The 19,401-nt window shown below is 39.6% G+C and overlaps 11 protein-coding genes across 11 annotated transcripts; 2 read left to right on the top strand and 9 right to left on the bottom strand.

Moving 5' to 3' along the window:
- Position 1: 1 nt before the first annotated feature.
- Positions 2-1,945, bottom strand: VIK1 (Vik1p; the record flags this gene model as incomplete). The annotated part of the gene is made up of 1 exon (XM_056222431.1): positions 2-1,945. The coding sequence occupies one exon, from the start codon at positions 1,943-1,945 to the stop codon at positions 2-4; it is 1,944 nt and encodes a 647-aa protein (XP_056082123.1).
- Positions 1,946-2,281: 336 nt separating this feature from the next.
- On the bottom strand, positions 2,282-2,797 carry YAH1 (adrenodoxin; the record flags this gene model as incomplete). The annotated part of the gene is made up of 1 exon (XM_056222429.1): positions 2,282-2,797. One exon carries the CDS (start codon positions 2,795-2,797, stop codon positions 2,282-2,284), a length of 516 nt encoding a protein of 171 aa, XP_056082122.1.
- A 404-nt stretch (positions 2,798-3,201) lies between these two features.
- Positions 3,202-3,612, bottom strand: ATG41 (Atg41p; the record flags this gene model as incomplete). The annotated part of the gene is made up of 1 exon (XM_056222428.1): positions 3,202-3,612. The coding sequence occupies one exon, from the start codon at positions 3,610-3,612 to the stop codon at positions 3,202-3,204; it is 411 nt and encodes a 136-aa protein (XP_056082121.1).
- A 1,029-nt stretch (positions 3,613-4,641) lies between these two features.
- RPL36B (60S ribosomal protein eL36) lies at positions 4,642-5,171 on the bottom strand (the record flags this gene model as incomplete). The annotated part of the gene is made up of 2 exons (XM_056222427.1): positions 4,642-4,928; positions 5,156-5,171. The coding sequence occupies 2 exons, from the start codon at positions 5,169-5,171 to the stop codon at positions 4,642-4,644; spliced, it is 303 nt and encodes a 100-aa protein (XP_056082120.1).
- Positions 5,172-5,580: 409 nt separating this feature from the next.
- GYP5 (GTPase-activating protein GYP5) lies at positions 5,581-8,382 on the bottom strand (the record flags this gene model as incomplete). The annotated part of the gene is made up of 1 exon (XM_056222426.1): positions 5,581-8,382. One exon carries the CDS (start codon positions 8,380-8,382, stop codon positions 5,581-5,583), a length of 2,802 nt encoding a protein of 933 aa, XP_056082119.1.
- A 365-nt stretch (positions 8,383-8,747) lies between these two features.
- GAL4 (galactose-responsive transcription factor GAL4) lies at positions 8,748-11,423 on the bottom strand (the record flags this gene model as incomplete). The annotated part of the gene is made up of 1 exon (XM_056222425.1): positions 8,748-11,423. One exon carries the CDS (start codon positions 11,421-11,423, stop codon positions 8,748-8,750), a length of 2,676 nt encoding a protein of 891 aa, XP_056082118.1.
- A 237-nt stretch (positions 11,424-11,660) lies between these two features.
- Positions 11,661-13,232, bottom strand: SMKI06G3540 (uncharacterized protein; the record flags this gene model as incomplete). The annotated part of the gene is made up of 1 exon (XM_056222424.1): positions 11,661-13,232. One exon carries the CDS (start codon positions 13,230-13,232, stop codon positions 11,661-11,663), a length of 1,572 nt encoding a protein of 523 aa, XP_056082117.1.
- A 319-nt stretch (positions 13,233-13,551) lies between these two features.
- RBD2 (putative rhomboid protease RBD2) lies at positions 13,552-14,340 on the bottom strand (the record flags this gene model as incomplete). The annotated part of the gene is made up of 1 exon (XM_056222423.1): positions 13,552-14,340. One exon carries the CDS (start codon positions 14,338-14,340, stop codon positions 13,552-13,554), a length of 789 nt encoding a protein of 262 aa, XP_056082116.1.
- Positions 14,341-14,631: 291 nt separating this feature from the next.
- SMKI06G3520 (uncharacterized protein) lies at positions 14,632-15,996 on the top strand (the record flags this gene model as incomplete). The annotated part of the gene is made up of 1 exon (XM_056222422.1): positions 14,632-15,996. One exon carries the CDS (start codon positions 14,632-14,634, stop codon positions 15,994-15,996), a length of 1,365 nt encoding a protein of 454 aa, XP_056082115.1.
- A 63-nt stretch (positions 15,997-16,059) lies between these two features.
- On the bottom strand, positions 16,060-17,079 carry HUT1 (UDP-galactose transporter HUT1; the record flags this gene model as incomplete). The annotated part of the gene is made up of 1 exon (XM_056222421.1): positions 16,060-17,079. One exon carries the CDS (start codon positions 17,077-17,079, stop codon positions 16,060-16,062), a length of 1,020 nt encoding a protein of 339 aa, XP_056082114.1.
- Positions 17,080-17,568: 489 nt separating this feature from the next.
- Positions 17,569-19,368, top strand: SRP68 (signal recognition particle subunit SRP68; the record flags this gene model as incomplete). Its single annotated transcript, XM_056222420.1, has 1 exon — positions 17,569-19,368. One exon carries the CDS (start codon positions 17,569-17,571, stop codon positions 19,366-19,368), a length of 1,800 nt encoding a protein of 599 aa, XP_056082113.1.
- Positions 19,369-19,401: the final 33 nt, after the last annotated feature.

The following is a 19,401-nucleotide window of genomic DNA, read 5'->3' as shown; positions in this document are numbered from 1 at the left end:
CTTAAGTGGGCTTTTTCTTTTTCTTGCAAAGTTGCGTTTGAACTTCTTCTGAGATTGTTAACAATTTACTAACATTTTTTGAGTCATTCAAGTTCAACAAGAAAAAGGATTTAGTATCAGATATTAGTTTCTTGAAAACAAGTGCAATAGGGGTTTCACATGGTTCTTTCTTAAAAATACTTTTATCAAACTGTTCAATGGATTTCAAATTGTTCAATTCGATAAAGTAGAAGTCAACCGGTACAGGCTCATCATTACCATCATTTTTTGAATCTCGGGGAAAAAATTGTACCTTGATTATACTCATTCCAGAATGAGGTAAATCTGGGTGTTTATCACAACTAAAGTTCACGGGCAAATCTTCAATTCCATTTTCTATAATGACAAGTTTAGAATCCAAAGAAATTGAATTTTTTTCAAATTTCAATTTTATGCTGTCTTTGTCATGATGGGAGTAATCCAATAGCATGTCTTGGGAAAATTCATCATCTGATAAAAAGACAAACTGTAAGGTAATAACATATTGTTTTTGATACACTGTATCTTTTTCTGTCAAAAATTTTATTAAAGACTCTCTTAATGAACCATATGGAGTTGTACTTAGAGATATTAGGTTGAAGTTTTTTTTTTGATCCAGACACATATCGTGGTAGACTCTGTACTCTTGAGTGAAAAATCTATCTTCGGAAACTTTTAAATACGATATTACTCTATTGAATTTGTAAACATGATCACTCAGGCTTTGAGTGATCACACCATTCTCATAGTCAAATAAAAGATTCTCAGGTAGGTTTTGTTCCATGACGTAGGCATAACAACGCATCGTCCCTTTTTGTTCAATAATGGAGTTTTCTAGTTTTCTACTTCTTAGTAATTCTCTTTCTACAGTATTATAAGTACCATTATAAATTTTTTCCTGCTGAGAAGCGATCTCCTTCAAATTTTCTATTCGTTTTTGTAAATTTTCCAAATCTAAAGCATATTGTAAAGATTTATTTGCTAGTGGGTTGTTTGCTAATTCCAACTGTTTGACATTTTCACTCATTTCTGAGATCTGTTGTTCTGAATATTCCGTTTGTGTATCTATATGCATTATCTCCTTGTGTAATTTTTCACTTTCCGATAGTAAATTGGTTATCTGAGTAAGCAATTCATGATGTTTACATGTCAAATTTTCGATGGATTTCAATTTAACTTCTTTGAATGCAGCAAACTCTATCTTCAATTGTGATTCGTGGTTTACTTGTCTTTCCAAGTTCTGCTTCTGTAAATTCTCCCAATTTTCATTGAGCCCTTGCAGTAGTTCTTTCAATTGAGATATTTCCTTGGTGATTTCGTGGTCAGGTTCAAAATTTTCCATTACTTTTAATTCATTCTCCCAAAGAATATGTTTATTATTGTATGATTCCTGAAATTCCTTTCTTTTCAAAGTTAAGTTATGATCCAGTTCAGTTTGTAAAGTCACCAAGGCAGATTTGTTCTTCTTAATTAAATTATCTCGTTCACCGTCCTTGGAATTAAGGATCTGCGTCAATTCTTTAACTTGCTTGAAATATTTCGATTGTTTGGCATTTTTCTTATAAAGTTCAAATTTGGACTTACTTAGATCTCGAAACTTGATGGATTTAATTTCTCTTTCGCACTCGATCAATTGAGTCCTGAGTGAATGTCTTTGAGATCTTATTCTGTCCTGTCGTTCTTTTAAATCTTTAATTTTGTTCATGTTAATGTTCAAAGAACCTGATCGAGAAAGAGTTGAGAAAGATTCTTTTGTGGACGGAAGAGGAAATGAATTTTTCATGGAGGAAGGCCTAGAGCCATTCATAGTATTTGTTGTGTTTGTGATATCCATCAGACTTCGAGATTTTGATGAGGATATATTATTGGTATTGTATAAGATTTTCTTGTTTGAGGAATGCGTGTCTTCGTTTTGATGTATTGCCATATCGTAGTATGATCAACGAGTAGTCGTTTATGTGAAGAAAATGTTAGTTTTGCTATGATACTTTGTTTATTATCTTAAATATTTCTTTTCTTTTCATTTTATTTTCTTTGTTTGTTTATTTTTCTCCGCCGCACTTTCACTCAATTAAAAACAAAAGTGGGACAGGAGGAACTAAACAATAAAGACCTGGCAATGGAAGTGAGGTTGTGAAATGATTCTTAAAAGCATTATAAAGTTTATTCGTTTCTCAATGATTATAAACATAAATATATATTATTCACAGGAGGAATTGAGGTGGGGAGAGGGGTGCAGTATCAAGAGGACTGAATACAGATATCAACTGAAGTCGTTATTATTAACGTTTCTTGTCATCTGGGGCAGTGCAACTCTAATGCCGTCAATGTCTTTGGACATCTTAATCTGGCACCCAAGCCTACTTGTCTCCGTAAGTCCGTAAGCTAGGTCCAACATGTCATTTTCATCATCTTCAGGCTCCGGTAGGGCATCGTAGTAGTCTGGGTCGACAATGACGTGACAAGTGGAGCAAGCACAAGAGCCACCGCATGCGCCTTCCATATCCAGGTTGTGGCCTTGAGCGATGTCTAGAATGGTCTCGCCCTCGCAGACTTCGTACGTCTTTTGGGAGCCATCCTTTAGGATGAAAGTAATCTTCAGTTCTTCGCCTGGCTTCGGTTTTTTCAGATGACCATGGTTCAAGAATGAAGATGTAGAGAAGGGTAGAAGTCTTGTGGTTGTGGTGCGTGCCAGCAGAGATGGAGACGTGCGCAGGAGATATGGTGCGACATTCGATATTCTTGCTGTACGTACAGCTCGAGTGGCAAATTTCAGCATTGGGGAATGGACACCGGATTTGATACGAGAATAGGATAAGTGTCTGTCAGTATTATTTTTTTTTCTCTCTTACCCATATATACGCATGTATATTTATATATTCATATCAAAAAAATGCAGCTACACGCTCTAAAATTTCAATCAAAAGTTTTTCCGAGACCTCAAATTGGCCTGAGAAAAACTAGAAGGTGAGGAATCATGTAAAGATGACTAATAATAACAAAAAAAAAACATATAGTAGAATTGAATAAGTCTATGTATATTAATATTATTATTATATTCTCTTTGAAGAAAAAAAAAAAAACTATGAAGATATCAGGAATTAAGAATATGCTGGAGGGGTATGCCGATAAAATGTGTAGGATGTGCAATGCAAGTGGTCATGAAGAAGAAGTAGATAAGGGTCATACTGACGACAACCACAGTCTATAGTTCTGTTGTGCCACATTGGCAAAGGCATCGCTGTTTGCGGACGCATAGTTCGAAGCAATGGCAGATTCCTTAGTAGCGCCAGCCACTGTGCTGGCGGCGTTACCGCTAAATTCCATATCAAAAATAAAATCATCTTCGGCACTAGTTATTATCTTGTTACTGGTCTTATCTTTAGCGTATGTGCACTCTGACTCATTGACAATTGGGTACGATAGCGAAGAAGTTAGCAATTCCTGTTGATAAGATTGGGAGAAATCATCAGCATAACTTGATCTGTCTGGACTATGCGACAGCATTGGGGGCTCGAAAACAGTGTTCGAAAATGAAAGAGGGAAGACCTCGTCTTCGTAGCGCGAGATGGCGGCAGATTCCATAGAGGACATTTTTAATTGATGTATTTTGTATATTATTTTTATGGGGGGGGGGGGGGGTGGAGGAGTGATTGGTATGGATACAGAAAGTCAAGAAACGAGAAAAGAAGATTATAAAGAGTAGAAACTAGATGACCTACGAACCCTTTCCAAAATCAAGATGTGTCTTGTTCTTATATACCTTTTCGCCTAGAGCCGCTCCTTTATGCACCGTGAAGTAATTACCGTTGCAAAACCACCCGGGTGTGGATGTGGATGTGGATGCAAATAACACTGAAATGAGTAATAACAATGGTCATAAACGTGTGGTGAGCTATGTGTCATCTTCGCGCGCGTGCCAAATATGAAAAACAAAAAACTGCGTAACTTAAAGCGAAAAAAAAAGAATCACAGTGTTATCGCGCGGCCTTCCACACCCGCTTTAGGTCACGTGCAGTTTCTCCTGTTTCTAGTGGTTTCTATAGATTTCCGTGCGGTTCCACGCCCGCGCCACAGCTTAGTTTTCCAGATCAACGAAAGAAGGTACAAACAACCCTTTGGTTATGAAACAACGCAGCATAAGAATGGCTCACAACCCCCAGGGACTCCCCGGGTTGGTTTTGTTTACAGTTTTTTGCTTGGCGCGAATGTCATCGTTTGCGATATACCATGACGGTTGCCGGCATCATGCATTATTCAACATGTTGTAGCAGGGTGGTGGCTGGCTACAGTGCTCAGGACTGTCACGGTTACCACACCCACAAATGTGGATGAGTCTGCAAGAGATGGGTGTGAGTCGGAGATCTGAAAACTGTAATTTACCCGGAATGGAGGGAGCACGTGACTTGTAAAATGGCAAAAGAGCATGTAATGAGCGACGAAGTTGAAGTTGCTCATTACATGTGCTGTTACACTTCTTAAATAGATATCGATTAAGAGTTACTATAATGATTTGTTATTTATTTTTTTATTATTAACTAGGTTTGGGGGAAAGCCATGGAAAAGTAGTGCCCGGTCTTGTGGCGAAGGTAGTTTCGTTCGACTGTGGCCCCCTCACGCTGTTTAATGACGACGAGAGGCAGCAATGATGTTGTTCATTTCTTCGACCTTAGCCTTGGCTCTGGTGAAAGAGCCTAATCTCTTCTTGGCGACCTTTCTGGCTCTCTTTTCACCGGAGTTTCTGATCAAATCAATCAATCTTCTTTCGTATGGAGACAAACCGGCGATTTCTCTAACCAAAGATCTGACGAACTTGGTTCTGTTGGAGGCAGCACCCTTCTTGTAGGAGATTTTTGGAGCTGGAGTCATTTGGGTGACTTTCTTACCCTTGTTCAAACCAATAGCGATACCTGGAGAGAAAAAAATAGAAAGCTTATGTTAGTAACACGCACATTCGTACTCTGGCGGTATGAGCAAACAAACAGAGACCCGAGGGAGGTTCTGCAACGGTTGGTACGCTATAGACCATATATTCCTTTTCTTGGGCTCAATTTCATTGCATTTGTATTCCCGTTGTGGGCCTACTCGTTCGGTTCATTTCTTTACTCAAAGGTTCATTCAGTTTAAATCAACATACCAGTCTTGACAGCCATTTTGTATTATCCTTGCTTCTCTAGTCTGTTTTGACTATGCTAATGATGAGCTTGAAAAGTAACGCTAATTAAAAATAACTAATTAAGAAGTGCAACGATCTGCCTCTCTCCAACTCTCTCTCTGCATTCCAGTTGGCTTCTCCGTTGGGAATCTCTCTACAACATTGCGGGCCGGAACCAAGTGAAAAGGTCTCGTCCGCGCGATACGTGCGTCCTCTGAGGCCAGGCTGACGTGCCGTAGCCGTCACGCCCACATGACGCCTCCCAGGAGGAGAAGGTATGTAATGAAAAGAAAATAAGAAAACCCAGAAACAATTAAATGTACGGGTGAAAAAGCAGTCGAGGGTATCTGTTTTGAAACGTTATGATGCATTTTTTAACATAGTTGGATGCACATACATTTATACATCTATTTAAAAACTTTCTTGAAACTGGACCAACCTTTTCTTCCCTTGCCCTTTGAATCTTGTTCTAGCAACGATGCAGTGGACACCTGTTCCTTGTTGATACCGATCAGCTCATCTATTTCCGCTTGCAGTTCTGTTATTCTTTCCTCTAATTGACCGTTCTCCCTCATTACCTCATTGTTCCTGGAAATAGTCCTTTCCAGGTCTTCCCTCAAATCTGCCTTTGGTAATGATGCATCCGGGTTGGGTAAATCCTGTTTGCGAATCTCTTCTTCAATTTGGTTATTGATGTAAGTCATTGTGTTTATCAAGTCGTTCTTCTCATCTAGCAACATCTCCATATTTAACCTATTCTGAATCAGCTCGTTAGCTGCACTGATGTTCTCGTTGTTCAAAACTGAGTAGTCATGTTCTAGCTTCTGTGCCTCTCTTTGTAGTTGATGGTTTTGGATTCTTAGTGATTCGTAGTGATCTTCCTTTTTCTGCTCCTTTTCATGGATTTCTATATATTCGCCCTTGTATCTTCTTAAAGTTAATGGTGTAATATATACGCCTGTCATCGCATCATGAACGAAAAGATCGACATTATATGATAAAGACCTATCCTCATCGTTTTTGGATGTGTCTTTTCCTGATAATTCCGTTTGAACTACAGAGGTATTGTCATGACTTTTCATCAAATAATAATTGAAGAGCTCATCCTTTAAGAATTCCAATAGTTCGTCAAATCTTAATTTTACTAAGGTTTCTTCGTTCTTTAACATTAAGTTTACAGCAAACTTCAAAAGTACTTCAATACCTTCCACAAACACAATGTCAAAAATTCTTAATACAAACTCTAGTGGAAATTTGTATGCAAAAAAAGTTAGGAACCATTGTGTAGCGTACATTGTTGAACTGATTCCTTCACGGATCAAACGATTGTATAGAGTGGGCGAATGTTCTTCTAGCAATCTATCAAATTGATATAGCATTAACATCAGTCCGGGCATCCCCGGTAAGAAAAGTTCCCTTAGTCCATAATTCTTCATCAATCCAACCATTAATCCAAACGTTTCAGCTTCATTATCACAGTTTATCAATAAAGGTGCTGCAATGAACCCCATTCCTTGCGTGTACCCAACATCTGGATCGTAAACAGAATACACCTTTATGATTTTGAATAGGGATTCCATTTTATCCTCAGCTACGAACTTCGTTCTCCTTAGATCTCTACGTATAGTTGCCTCATGGAGGCACTCGGTATCCAGTAGAGTTTCGTATATATCTTCCATTTCCCTTGATTTGGAATTTGCCATCAGTTGCCATATGATACCACGAATTTGAGGTGGTATCCCATCAGTAACATGCGCTTCTAACTTCTCTGGTTCATTACTCGCCACTGTAGCAAAATCATTCACTACTTGAGTCCAGAAAGACCAATCAATTTTGAACATTTCCCTTTCTTCTTCATTAACATCCTCCACTTCGTTATACTCGGGCAAGTTCTCTAAAAATGACGTATAAGTAGACTTTAAAAAGCTTTGGCCCTCCTGTAGTGACTCTCTTGTCTCTTCTCCTTCTCTATTCAAATGATGGCTGGTCTTACGGTAACGACTAGCGATTAGGTTAATTTCTGCAGTGGAGTTTAATTGTGCAGTCTTGGAATCAATGAGAGGAACATGATGGTGACTACTTTTTTTTGTCTCTTCTAAATTTTTGCGGAATTTTTCTGATTTCATTTCCTCCTCTAGAGATGGTGGAACAGCATTCTTAGTCTTTGATGTTTCTTCCCGTTGCCTACCCCTTGGTGGCAATTTTGGTGAAGTAGACCTCTCAACGGTGTGCCTAGGTGGCAATGGTGGTGATGTTGAAGTCGAAATTATGGAAAGTTTCTTCTCGCTTGGAATATCATTCGTTCCATTTGAGATTTGCGCAGGTACAGGTGGTACTTTTCTGGCACCCTTATCTTCTGAAGTTTTGGGCAGAGCAGGTTCTGTAACAGGTTCATCAATAATATGACTTTGACTATCACTCTGAGATGTATTTGTTAGCGATGATTCACCATCTATGGAGATAAAATTTTCATTTATAGTTATTATGGTCCCGGTTTCCTTATCAGATGATTCACTAAACTCATTTTTTGAAATATTTTCAGTCAGTCTATTGTTATCTAGAGTGCTGTTGACATCGTTTTTCTTATCAATTTCCTCATCAGGATGAATTTCCTCGGTGTCCCCAATTGTGTCACGTTTTATTTTATTATTCGATCCGTTTGAGTCCCTGATATTATTTTCCATCTCCTGTTCAATATCCAATGGCTCATTCAAATCGATTCCAGATTCAAATTCTTCTGTTTCTTGCGTTTGTTCCCCGGCTTTCTGTTCAACGGTGAGAGTGCCCTCAGTACCTAGAGAGTGCCCAGTGGAGCCTTCTTTAGGAAAATTCGAGAACGCTTTATTATCCCCATTGTTTAAATCCAATTTCTGGTCATTTGATTTTCCTTCAGAATGGATGGGCTCAGTCGAAGTCATTGCTATTTCTTGTTGAGATTTACCGATAGAGGATGTATTTTCGAATTGTGATTTTTCATTCTCTCCGAAATGAGATGTACTGGCATCACATGCAGTTCCATTCTGTGGTTCTGCACTTACCATATTTATAACGTGCGAGATTCTATTCGTAGTTTCATCTTCATTTTGATTTGGTGTCATTGTTTTTATTTCTTCCTCTTTTGAAGCCAATTTATACAAATCATCCTCACCTTCGTCAGTTTCAGATGCAGCCAAACTGGTATTTATTTCTGTAAGGTTATCAGAAGACATAACTGTATTAGCGCTATGCACTACAATAATGATGTATGCTCTTTTCTTTTAAGTATTAACTAATCACTCTCGATTTCGTTCGATCTCGACGGTCGAACCCTTTTTTTTTTTTTTCGTTATGTGAGCGAAGTCTTTAAGTAAGCCTCAAAGGTATGCATGCTTACATGAAGAATATAGGTTTCGAAAATAACGGTGGGCATTAATAGTGGTCATTAAAAAACTTCTATAGATTCAGAATTACATAGAAAAGCCTGGGACTAAGGAGGTATAGTTACATAAAGGAGAAAAAACCGGGAAAAAAGGGAGGTAATGCACAAAACACATTCAAAAACTTGTGTACTTTTTTCCGTCAAGTATATTTCCTTCTATTCGTTTATTGGATTGGGTGGGGTATCATCATCATCAAACAAATAGTTGTATACGTCATCCATTGTAGTCGTATTAAACATCCCAGCAGTGATACCGAATGCGTTATATGCAGTTTGATCCGTCCAGCTAGGTGCTAACAATTTTGAATTATCATCATCATCAATTTTACTGGCTGTGATTTGATTGTTATTGATAAAGTTGTAACGCAGATTAGAGGAGGCATTTGGCTGAGCAAGCGCTTGCGAATTTGCCGGAGTTGTCATGAGGGTTGTACCATTACCATTGGCGTTGAAGGAAAAGGATAATGAACTATCAGTTATATTATTCCCATTCTGATAAGAGTTTATCCCACCAAATAAGGCAGATGGGGTCAGTGGTACAAATGACTGTGACTGTTGTTGTTGCCCCAAGAAAGGCGTGAGGGAGCGATGAGGTGGTGTGTTTTTTGTTATCACTGCTGGCGAGTTACGTGAAGGTGGACGATTAGATAACAGTTTTACCAAGTCACTGAAACTTGCTCCTGACTTCAATGGCGTGGGTGAAGACCCTACTGAATTAGCGGAAACATACCTTGCACTGCTATTATTGACATTGTCCTCTTGAAGGGTAGGATATTGTGAGACGGCTGCAGAACCATAATTGCTTCTTGTGGTGTTACTATTATTATTAGAAGATACGTTCACACAAGAAGAGGTCAGATACGGAGCACATGCTTGTTCCAATATTTGAATATATTTTCCACAAGTGCGTACTTTATAAGTTGCCAGATTTTTCAATAATATCAGAACGGAGTTGATCTGTTGCAATAATTGTGCAGTTTCGTTGCTATCTGAATTTGATTGTGGGCTATATAATAAGGCTTCGATGTACACTAGCGATGCATTGAACAAATAAAAAGAGCAGTTCCAAGCAAAATAAGGGTTCATCGCATGATTGTCCATATAGTTACTTATAGACATGATACTTCTTTGTGCCGCATCATTTAGCATGATAGAACATCGTTCAACTTCGTAACTTTGGTGATGACTTTGATCTCGTTGTGGTTGTGACTTTTGTTGATTAAAATTTGTAAAAAACCCTCTTAATACATAAATGATAAGCGACAGCTGTCTCCACTTGAGTTTAAATCGTGTAAAAGATAGCCAAGGATGCTGCTTTAACAAGTTGGCTAAAGTTGTGGAAGGAATGTCCATTTGTAGAAACTGAGGCATCTGTCTAGAAACTTCTTCAATTTCATTACAGATGGCCAAACATTTTTTAGCAGACATTGGACTATTTTCTGTAGTACTTGTTTTATCGAGTTCGCAAATCCTCGCAAAAACTTGTAAAAGCCTTGCTGTTTCTATGGTGCCGTGGTAAATGGTGGGATTTGATGTAGTACGCTGCATATCGTCAACAGAGGAAGGAAAAGAGATTGTGTTTTTGATAAACTGAATGGATCTACCATAAAGCAGAGCTAAATGGAACTCCCAGGTGTAGACAGACCACCAAATTCGGCGTCTTTGTTCTAAAACGCTGCTATCCTTAAAAGATGAGGGGAGGTCTCTATTCAAACCCAGAGATAGGGCCATTCTCAGAGAGAAGCTGTGGAAATTATAACTAGTATTTGTTTTCTGTCTCCATTGTGTATATCGTGACAGTAGGTGCAAGGCTATCACCAAAGTTATAGAACCTGACTCGAAGACTTTACCCGTAAGATGGGATTTAGCATTCTGATAATAAAATAAATCTATATCAGTAGATTCTCCTTCTATGCACCAGGCCCCGATGGACAATATGGAGTTGAACAGAATTTGCCATTGGTCCTTCGATGCGATTTCAACCTGATTATTATATAACATCATTAGTGTCTGAGAGTGCACGATAGGGCAGTAGGGATGAAAATTGTTCAGATAACTTTGAATGAATCGGGATGTCGTAGACCTAGAGCCCAAGGAGTACCTATCAGTGATTGCGGTCGGAAGTCTATTAACGTTCGAGTTTGTATATTTTTCCGGACTAAAGTCGATGGATCGGAGGGTTGATATGGGGGAGCCCTCTCCAAAGAATCCATTATTGTTGGGATCTGTATTCAGTAGGGCCAAGCAAGCCAATATTTCATCTTCTTCAGACCAGTCAAACCCACGAAGAGCATCCCTAGGCATAGAAGTCAACGGGATACTAGAGCCATCCTGATGAGCTGCTGAATCCGTTGATACAGTCAACTGTCTTTGATCATTGTCGCCATCTTCTTCCAAAGATGATGTTGCAGTTATCATGTACCGCTGCAATCCTCTGTTAGCATCTTTCTGTGCGGAGACCATGCTATCAGTGACAGCATCTTTATTAGAATAGTCATGTAAAAATAATTGTGTCAACACGACTTTTATATCGTGCAAAGAGTCCATGTTCAAAATGTGGTCGAGATTTTCTCGAGGAAACATGAGTAAAAACAGCTGCTCCAATTTTTCTAGCCTCGACTCTACCTCTGTCAGATGTGCCCTTGTCAAGGGGGACCTTTTGGTCTTGGGGGAGTAGCGACACTCCCAGTTATTCTTCAGACACTTAGCGCACTTTGGTTTTTCTTTTGAGCACTTGAGCTTTTTAAGTCGGCAAATGTCACAAGCTTGTTCAATAGACGACAGTACCTTCATCTTTCTATAGGTTCGATTTCTGCCTGTCCTCAAAGGCATGGCATGTACTAAACAAATAGACACAATCTAGATATAAAGTTGGAAATCTGGGGAAGAAATGACGAAAGATTTGAAAAATAAAAACGAAAAAATGGCGCGAGGGAACAATGAGAAAAATCTCTTGCATTGAATGAGAGGAAATGATATTAAGATGACTAAACTGATACAAAACTACGTAACTACATTAAATAAAATAGGAGAAGAAAGAAAATGAAAAAAAGGGAATTGAAAACTGTCTCAAAAGACGCGGACGTTTTGAAACTTCTTACCGCTTACACACCCAAACCAGTCACCCCTCTGGGGCCTCCATGCTATGTTATTTATCTCTTGTGATTTATTGGCATACATCATGTTGGGAGTCTCTAGCGTTTTGCAGATTTGCTTCTCATTATTGTTCAAACTCAAGGGGTCCTGGTGCAAATTGGATCCTGCAACGCCGTCAGGCATCACTGCGTCGCCATCGGAGTCTTGCAAGGATGCGCTACTCGCACTGAGAGATTTGCTACCGGCACCATTAATTTCCATGAAGGAATTGTTCAAGTCCCAATAGAGTACTTGGCAATCATCGCCACAGGAGAGTAAGACGTTGCGTTTCGTGGGGTGCCATTTTATCTCGTTTACCGAGGAACTGTGGCCCTCTAAGTTTAATATAGGTGATTCCGGATTCCTCATGTCCAAGATTATAATTTTGTTGGACTCAGCTGCAAATGTAGCCAACACATTTGGATCATATGGAGACGGCTCCAACCTCAGTAAGGCGTCTGAGCCCTTGGAGGCGGGCGTTGTAGTATCTGCATTGAGTCCAGGGGCTGAGGAAGCTGGTGGCTCATAAATGATTGTACTGTGTGCAAGGGATCTCAAATCAAATACTCGTACGCTTCCATCTCCACCACAACTGGCAAACAATTGTGTAGATTTTGTTAAAAACCTTACATCAAAAACTTCACTGTCGTGAGCAATCAGCTGGGTCTTGACGTAATGGCTGCTTTGTAGATCCCATACAATGCAAGTAGTGTCGATCGAACTCGATATTATTAGATTGGTGTCGACCATGTTCCAGTCAAACGAGGTTATTGGTGGGAAAGTGCCTATGACCTTCATGTCATCAGTAGCGGCTGGGTTGGCGGGGTGTTGTCTATTGTATTTACACAACGATAAGTTTATCTGCTCTTGAAACTGTCTCTCCTCATGGTTAACGTTCCAAATTCGTAGAGAATCAGAACACGTCGCGAGTTTCCTTGGATGTAATTGAGAGGGAACCCATTGAATCTTACTCACGGGGTAAACCACGTCTGCGTCTACTACGTTTTCCCAGCTCAACAGATCATTTGAATGCAGAACCTGCAACTTATTTCTGCTGTCCTCCTTGTATGAACCCAGACAGACGTAGTCGTCCACACTCCAATCGAGTCCGAACAGCGGGTAGTGCGATTGGTACTCGCACACAGAGGCCATGGACGGGTTCATCAAGTTACTTACAATTGGGATGTTGGCAGCATAGCCCCTGGCCTGTTGCAGCTGTGAGTGATTCGGCGAAAAGACTGGCGGCGAGAAATCCAATGGCGAATACATCGGCGACCGATTTGTATAATACGCTGCACTTAGATCACAACCACTATTTCTTTTGCTATTACTGCTACTGGCAGTATTGCCAGACATTCCAAAGGGTGATGGGCCTCTGCCCTGGTCTTGTGCTACTGACGGAGGTCCATTAGCGCCACTCAAGTAGTTACTTTTAGAATACGGTTGCCGCTGCGACGAGCCAAACGATATTGAACTTCTTTTGTTGCCATTGTAAAAGGGATCCATTTGCAGCGTGTGTCTGTGATCTTGTCGGACCTTTGTTTCTTGTTGCTTGTTGCCCTTATAACTTGTATGACACTTCTGACAACGTAAAACACTGATTAATATATTATTTATACAAGGTTTCTGATGCTAAGATGCTAAGATGCTTCACCCCTTGCCCCTGGTCTTCCTCCCAGTTATTGTTGGTATTTCATTTTTTTCATAAACGCACGCTAAGGAAAAAGAAGAGACTGAAAATTCTTGCATATTAGAATATAAAATTGAATATATCACATTTATATACATACTTAGACTTTGAAATAAGAAGTAGGCACGCAAATGTTTAGGCGGTCCCCAGGACAGTACCGGAATTGTCGTTATGTAGAGGCAATGGTGTTTCTGTGGTCATCAGTGGTTCGTAATCCTTAGTTCTGTCGATGTCCTCGTCTTTGTAGTATCTAATACCCCAAGGTATTAAACGAATCAGACCGTTTAGAAAGTTTTCAATCTTGGTGATAATCCACCCTGGCGGAGTGATCTTATGAAACCACGATTCTTTGTAACCAATGGCGTAGCCGACGCATAGGCCGAAGAAGTGACCCCAGAAACTGGAGCCAGGTATAATGACAGCAATTACGATTAATAGTACAATAGGAGTGTACAAGGTTGGAATCGAGTATTCTGTGTGAAGAATCCTTGTTTTGGGGCGGATCTGCGATTCTTTGAAACTGTAGTATGCGAACAGGGTGAAACACCACCCACTAGAGCCCGCAACAAACACCCCTGGATACAGCAATTTGCCCAACAAGCAGTAGAGTATTCCGGCAAACAATGCGCTCAGGTTCAAGAAGACACCTGTGTACACTGTCCCATGAGTTTCTTCGAACAGATTCAAGGGCGCCCAAATAGCTAGGACGTTGAACAGCAAATGGGGCAGCGATAGGTGAATCAATGGGTACAGCGATAGTTTGCTCATTTGCAGTTTAAATAATGACTCTGGTTCCAGAGACAAGTCCTCCCTCAGAGCAAAAACAAAGCTTAACAGATACATAGCGGTCAGAAATACCACAAGACCTGTAGTCAAAGCAGCCGGTGGGTGACCCCCGGGAAAAACGTACGACTTCCAGTTCATAGTACAATAAAAAAATTCAACCAAATGACTAGAACAAGTTGCTGATTGCTGTATTTTCAATCAAACATATGCCTTTCCCCTATACTTGTTGTAGCGATGCAATTTCTAATAGAAAAAAAGGCTTCAAATATCGAAGAGCCGAAAAAAGTGAAAAATTTTCTCGAGGAATCCTTAAGGCAGCCATATCGCCATATATAAGCAATCTATGCATAAGTCTGCAGCAACCACCGCATCTTTCTTGACAACTTGGTAGCGATCTTCCATTTCAAACCCTATTCGGTACGATATAGAATGCATGGACCTACACCGAAAGCTATATCCCTCAATGCGAGAAGCGTGAAGAGACCAAGAAGAGCACCTAAGCTTGTAGTCTCCACACAGGCCATGAACAGGCTATCTAACGTAACACTCTCTGCTGAACAAGAAAAATTGAGGGAGCGTGTTTTGTCGTTCATGCGTTCAAACTTAACTCAGTACAAGTCCGACTGGAAGCATCCCGCCATGTTTGTGATCCAAGGGGACGCAGGTACAGGCAAGTCTGTGATTCTAAACTCCTTGTTCAATGAAATTCAGAAACTATCCCAGTTCTCACCTTCTTCTGAAGATATCTTACATGGGACACATAATTACCTGGTAGTCAACCATCCCGAGATGTTGAAGTTATATATCCGGATTAGCGACGGTTTCAAATATATTACTAAATCGTCACTAGAACGGCCCACTTCATTGATCAACAGTCTACAGAAGAAGAACGCCATGGCGGATATAGTGATTGTAGATGAAGCACATTTGTTAGCCACCTCTAAGGATGCCTTCAAAAGATTCTATGGCGAAAACCATTTGAAAGATTTGATGTCCCTCTGTAAAGTGCTTGTCCTAGTTTACGATGATAAACAAGCCTTGAGAATGGGGTCCTATTGGGACGAAAATTCCAAAAATGGTGCCACTTTGAAGGACTTCTATAATCAGATTCCATCACAATCTAGGGATTGGTACACTTTGAAACAGCAATTTAGGGTTGCTGCTCCACAAAACGTGTTGAATTGGATCGACCAGATCAGCGTTTCAGGAAAGATCCCACAAATTGAATCTGTACTACCCAAGGGTAAAACCGATGGTGTCGATGATAAAACCAAAGATTTTGACTTCAAAATTTGGGACGATTGTGGTGCCATGTATGAGGCCATTAAGGAAAAAGACCGCCAATATGGTCAATGTAGAATGTTGTCCACATACGATTTTCCCTACCGCCTGGATGGGAAGGACTACTATGTTGAATGTGGTGACAATTTCAAAGTTCGTTGGGATCGTTATACGCCGCGTGAAGTGACACCTTGGAGTGAACGTGGCGATACCATTGATGAGGTAGGAAGTGTATACACTATCCAGGGGTTTGATCTGAATTATGCTGGTGTGATCCTGGGCCGCTCCATCGGGTTTGATGCGGCCAACAATTGCATAAAACTTAGACCAGAGTTGTATGATGATAGGGCCGGCTTCACCAAAAAGAAAAACATTCACAATGCAGATGATGTCAAACAAAAGATCATTATGAACAGTATTAACGTTCTTTTAACTCGTGGTGTACGTGGACTGTATGTCTATGCCTATGATCCTGAGCTAAGAGAAAAACTGCTTCGTCCATCAAAAAAATGAAATATCTGATATAAATATACTCTTTATAAACACTAGATTTTATTTATCACGGTCTCGGCCAAGCTAGGCTAGTTTGACCTTTGAAGTATTAGCTCTCTTCTTGTTGAGTGCTTCCCAGGTGATTCCGCCAAATACAATAGATATCCCTAGCCATTGTTGGAAACCCACGCTCTTACCAAAGACTACAATACTCAAAATCATGGAAACCATCTTTCTGGTTACTGTTATCATGATTAGGACTAAAGACCCAAACTGCTCCAAGGTGTAGAAAACAAAGCATTGCCCCATGGCACCACAAACCGAATAAAGCATCAAGTAGCCCCACACATGTGGGTCCATCGTCCATACCGAAACAGCATTTTCCCATTGTCTGCGGTCAACCACTACAAAGTATAAAATGTTCCACACTATCACAAAGAGGTTCAGTGTGAACATCAGATGTGCACCTGTTATCAAAGTTTGCTTTCCTTTCTCATTGGCCTTGTTGGCCTTCAGTAACTTATCCTGAGTGGCGTTGGTCAATCCATCAAGAAATAAACTAGAGGAAAGCAGGCCAAACCCTTGAAGTTTGTTGCTACTCCCATCATCATTGGGGGTTCTCATCAATTTTTTACCGTCGTTACCGCCTATAGTGAAAATAGTGACACCGAGACTAACCAAGATGGCTACAACTTTTTTCTGGTTTGATATGGGCGTTCTATACAGAAGCAAATGCACAAACAAAACGGGAATCATCTTACATGACTTGGCTAACATGTAAGTGAGATAATCCACGTATTTTAGGGAGGTGGTAGCCAAAGGACCCGAACTACTCTGTGTGAATGAAATTAACATCAATTGTTTCCAATGATCCTGGATCATCTTTGTGGGCGAATATGTCACCTTCTTCCAGTTCAAATACAGGTATCCCATCATCATTGCCACAGAAGCTTGCAAAAGGGCTATCACATTGGGAAATTGGAATTTTTCCATAGAGTTTGGCCAAGTCCTCGTAGCCAAAGGCTCCTGTACTAATGCCCATGTCAAAAAAGTAGCATAGATCCCAATCGCACAGATCACCAAACTAGATGTACTCCCCGCCATACAAAAATACAATCACTTCCCTGTTTGCTTCTCTTTGTCACTTTGCAAGTCTGTTTTGGGTATATTACTGTCATTTTTTTCATGTTCGATGGATCTACGAAAACTGCCTCGAGAAGCGATCTCCAGAGAAGCTTTGAAACAGAGACAAGTAACGGCTTTCGTATTCACGCAAACCACAGCATTGGACTCAAACGACAAGTTCCTATTGCAGTGGGTTAGTTGTAAAATTTTTTATGAACGACTTGGTCAATATGATATACGTAATATTTTATTGTTTCTGCCACCTCGTTATTAGTGATAAGTTCTGAAAATTTTTTCATTTTGAATAGATTTGCCTAAGTTAATCCAACAATATTAACATAAACGAGCATTTGAACACTAGGTGGACTTCGATACCTAGATTGCCAAAGTAATCATTTGTATTACGTTACAACGTGATACAATTTCATTAATAAGTGAATAAGAAACTACAAACACGCGAAACTGAAGATGGTTGCCTATTCTCCATTCATTGCCACCTATGGTAATCGTGCGGAACAGTTTCTAGAAACGGACTCTGATTTCGTTAAATATCATGCCAAATTGAATAAAAAGCTGCAACATCTGAGAAGCCGTTGCCATCTTGTCACTAAGGACACCAGAAAATACTCAAGTAAAAATAAGTACGACGAAATCAGCTCCGAAGATTATGATAATAAGACAAAATTAATCGGTGTTTTGGTTTTACTACACGCTGAAAGAGACCTGGCATTGGCCGAAACTTTGAAATTGAGAGCTCGTCAAAGAAATAAGTTGAAGAAAAGTGAAGAAAAAGTTCTGTCGACAAGGTTAAAAAAGGCTTGCAAGACTGCTGATAAGTTAGTCAACGTTACTCAAAATGAATGCCAATGGATAACTCGTGTTCAGTACTTGGCCTTTGCTAAATTGGCTCATGCTGAATACATGATTAATGGGAAAAGAATCAAGAGGAAGAACAATGCCAAAATTTCGAACAACTTAGCTTTGGTTTTTGCAACATTGGAACACTTGAAAAATTTAAATCTATTATCCGAAGAAGTTGTAGATCATATTGTAAACAAATACCAGTACTCCCTCAAGCAATTTGCGGGCAATTTAATCACAATGCCTGAAATAAATAATTTAATTGTAGAAAGAGTTCAATCCTATGAAAATAAAGACGATGAACTAGTAAAACTGTTATTGGACAATGGGTTCAATATGAAGAAAATCACAACTTCCACTGAAGATCAAAAAGCTACCACCAACATAAACTGGAGATCTTTCAATGCCAAGATAATGGATACTGAGGTCGCTCAGTTTTTAGAACAAGGGCTATCCATTCATCCGACTCAGATTCCACAATATACGCAGAAACTATCGAAGCTGGAAAAAGCTTTGGATCGCCATGAATCCTACATTGCAAACCATGATGATCAAGACGACATAGATGAAATGGTTGAAAATAGTTCCGAGAACAATCAGATCATTTTGGCCTACATTAAATATAATATTCTTTTGACTTCCATTTCTCGTGAGAGAGACTTGTTTGCTCATTTGTGGAATCAATGGTTGAAATTGAATACTTCAATACCATCAAAGCTAACTAAATTTAAGGAAATGGATCGTATTGTGAAAAATCTAACAAAATATATATCAGACATCATGGAATTACCTGGTGTCTATTCTGATGACGAATTGCTAAGCCAATTGGATTTATGTAAATTGTATTTCCAGCTATTTCTGAATACCGGTTGCTTGAGTGTTTTATACCAATCAAAGGGTAGGTACTTGGAAGCCTTAGCGCTGTACGTGGACGCTTACCAAAGATTAGAGAGTAAAATATCTGAAGTTGGATCTTTGGATGAAATTTTACTCCCAACAACACTTCTGTCTTTTAATTCCATCCGAAGCTTAAAAACGAGGATCGAAAACGGAGGTAATAGTGTCATTACTCTTGCAGAATACGAGAAAAGAAATCATAGTGATGATCAGGAGAGATATGATACTACAGTAATTGAAAAATTGGATTGTAAGAAAATAGTGCCAACGGACATTCAATTGAAAAATTTATTCCCTCTTAAGCCAAAATTACTGCCCCTTCCTAGTAAACCGACCTTGTTTGATTTGGCTTTCAACTACGTAACGTATGAGAAGCAAGAATCACTAGCATCTCAAACGAAAAATGCCACTTTGAGAACTGAAAGCACTTCTCAAACACCAACTCCTCGTGAACAGGTAGAAGAAGAACCTAAGAAGAAGCGCGGTTTCTTGAGCCTATTTGGTCGTTAATTTCTTTCTAGTATGGTTGTGTTTATATTGCTA

The sequence above is a fragment of the Saccharomyces mikatae genome, assembly GCF_947241705.1.
Source record: "Saccharomyces mikatae IFO 1815 strain IFO1815 genome assembly, chromosome: 6".
In the NCBI taxonomy this organism is placed as follows: domain Eukaryota; kingdom Fungi; phylum Ascomycota; class Saccharomycetes; order Saccharomycetales; family Saccharomycetaceae; genus Saccharomyces; species Saccharomyces mikatae.
Note: the sequence above shows the minus strand (reverse complement) of the source record. Positions and strands in the feature narration are given on the sequence as shown.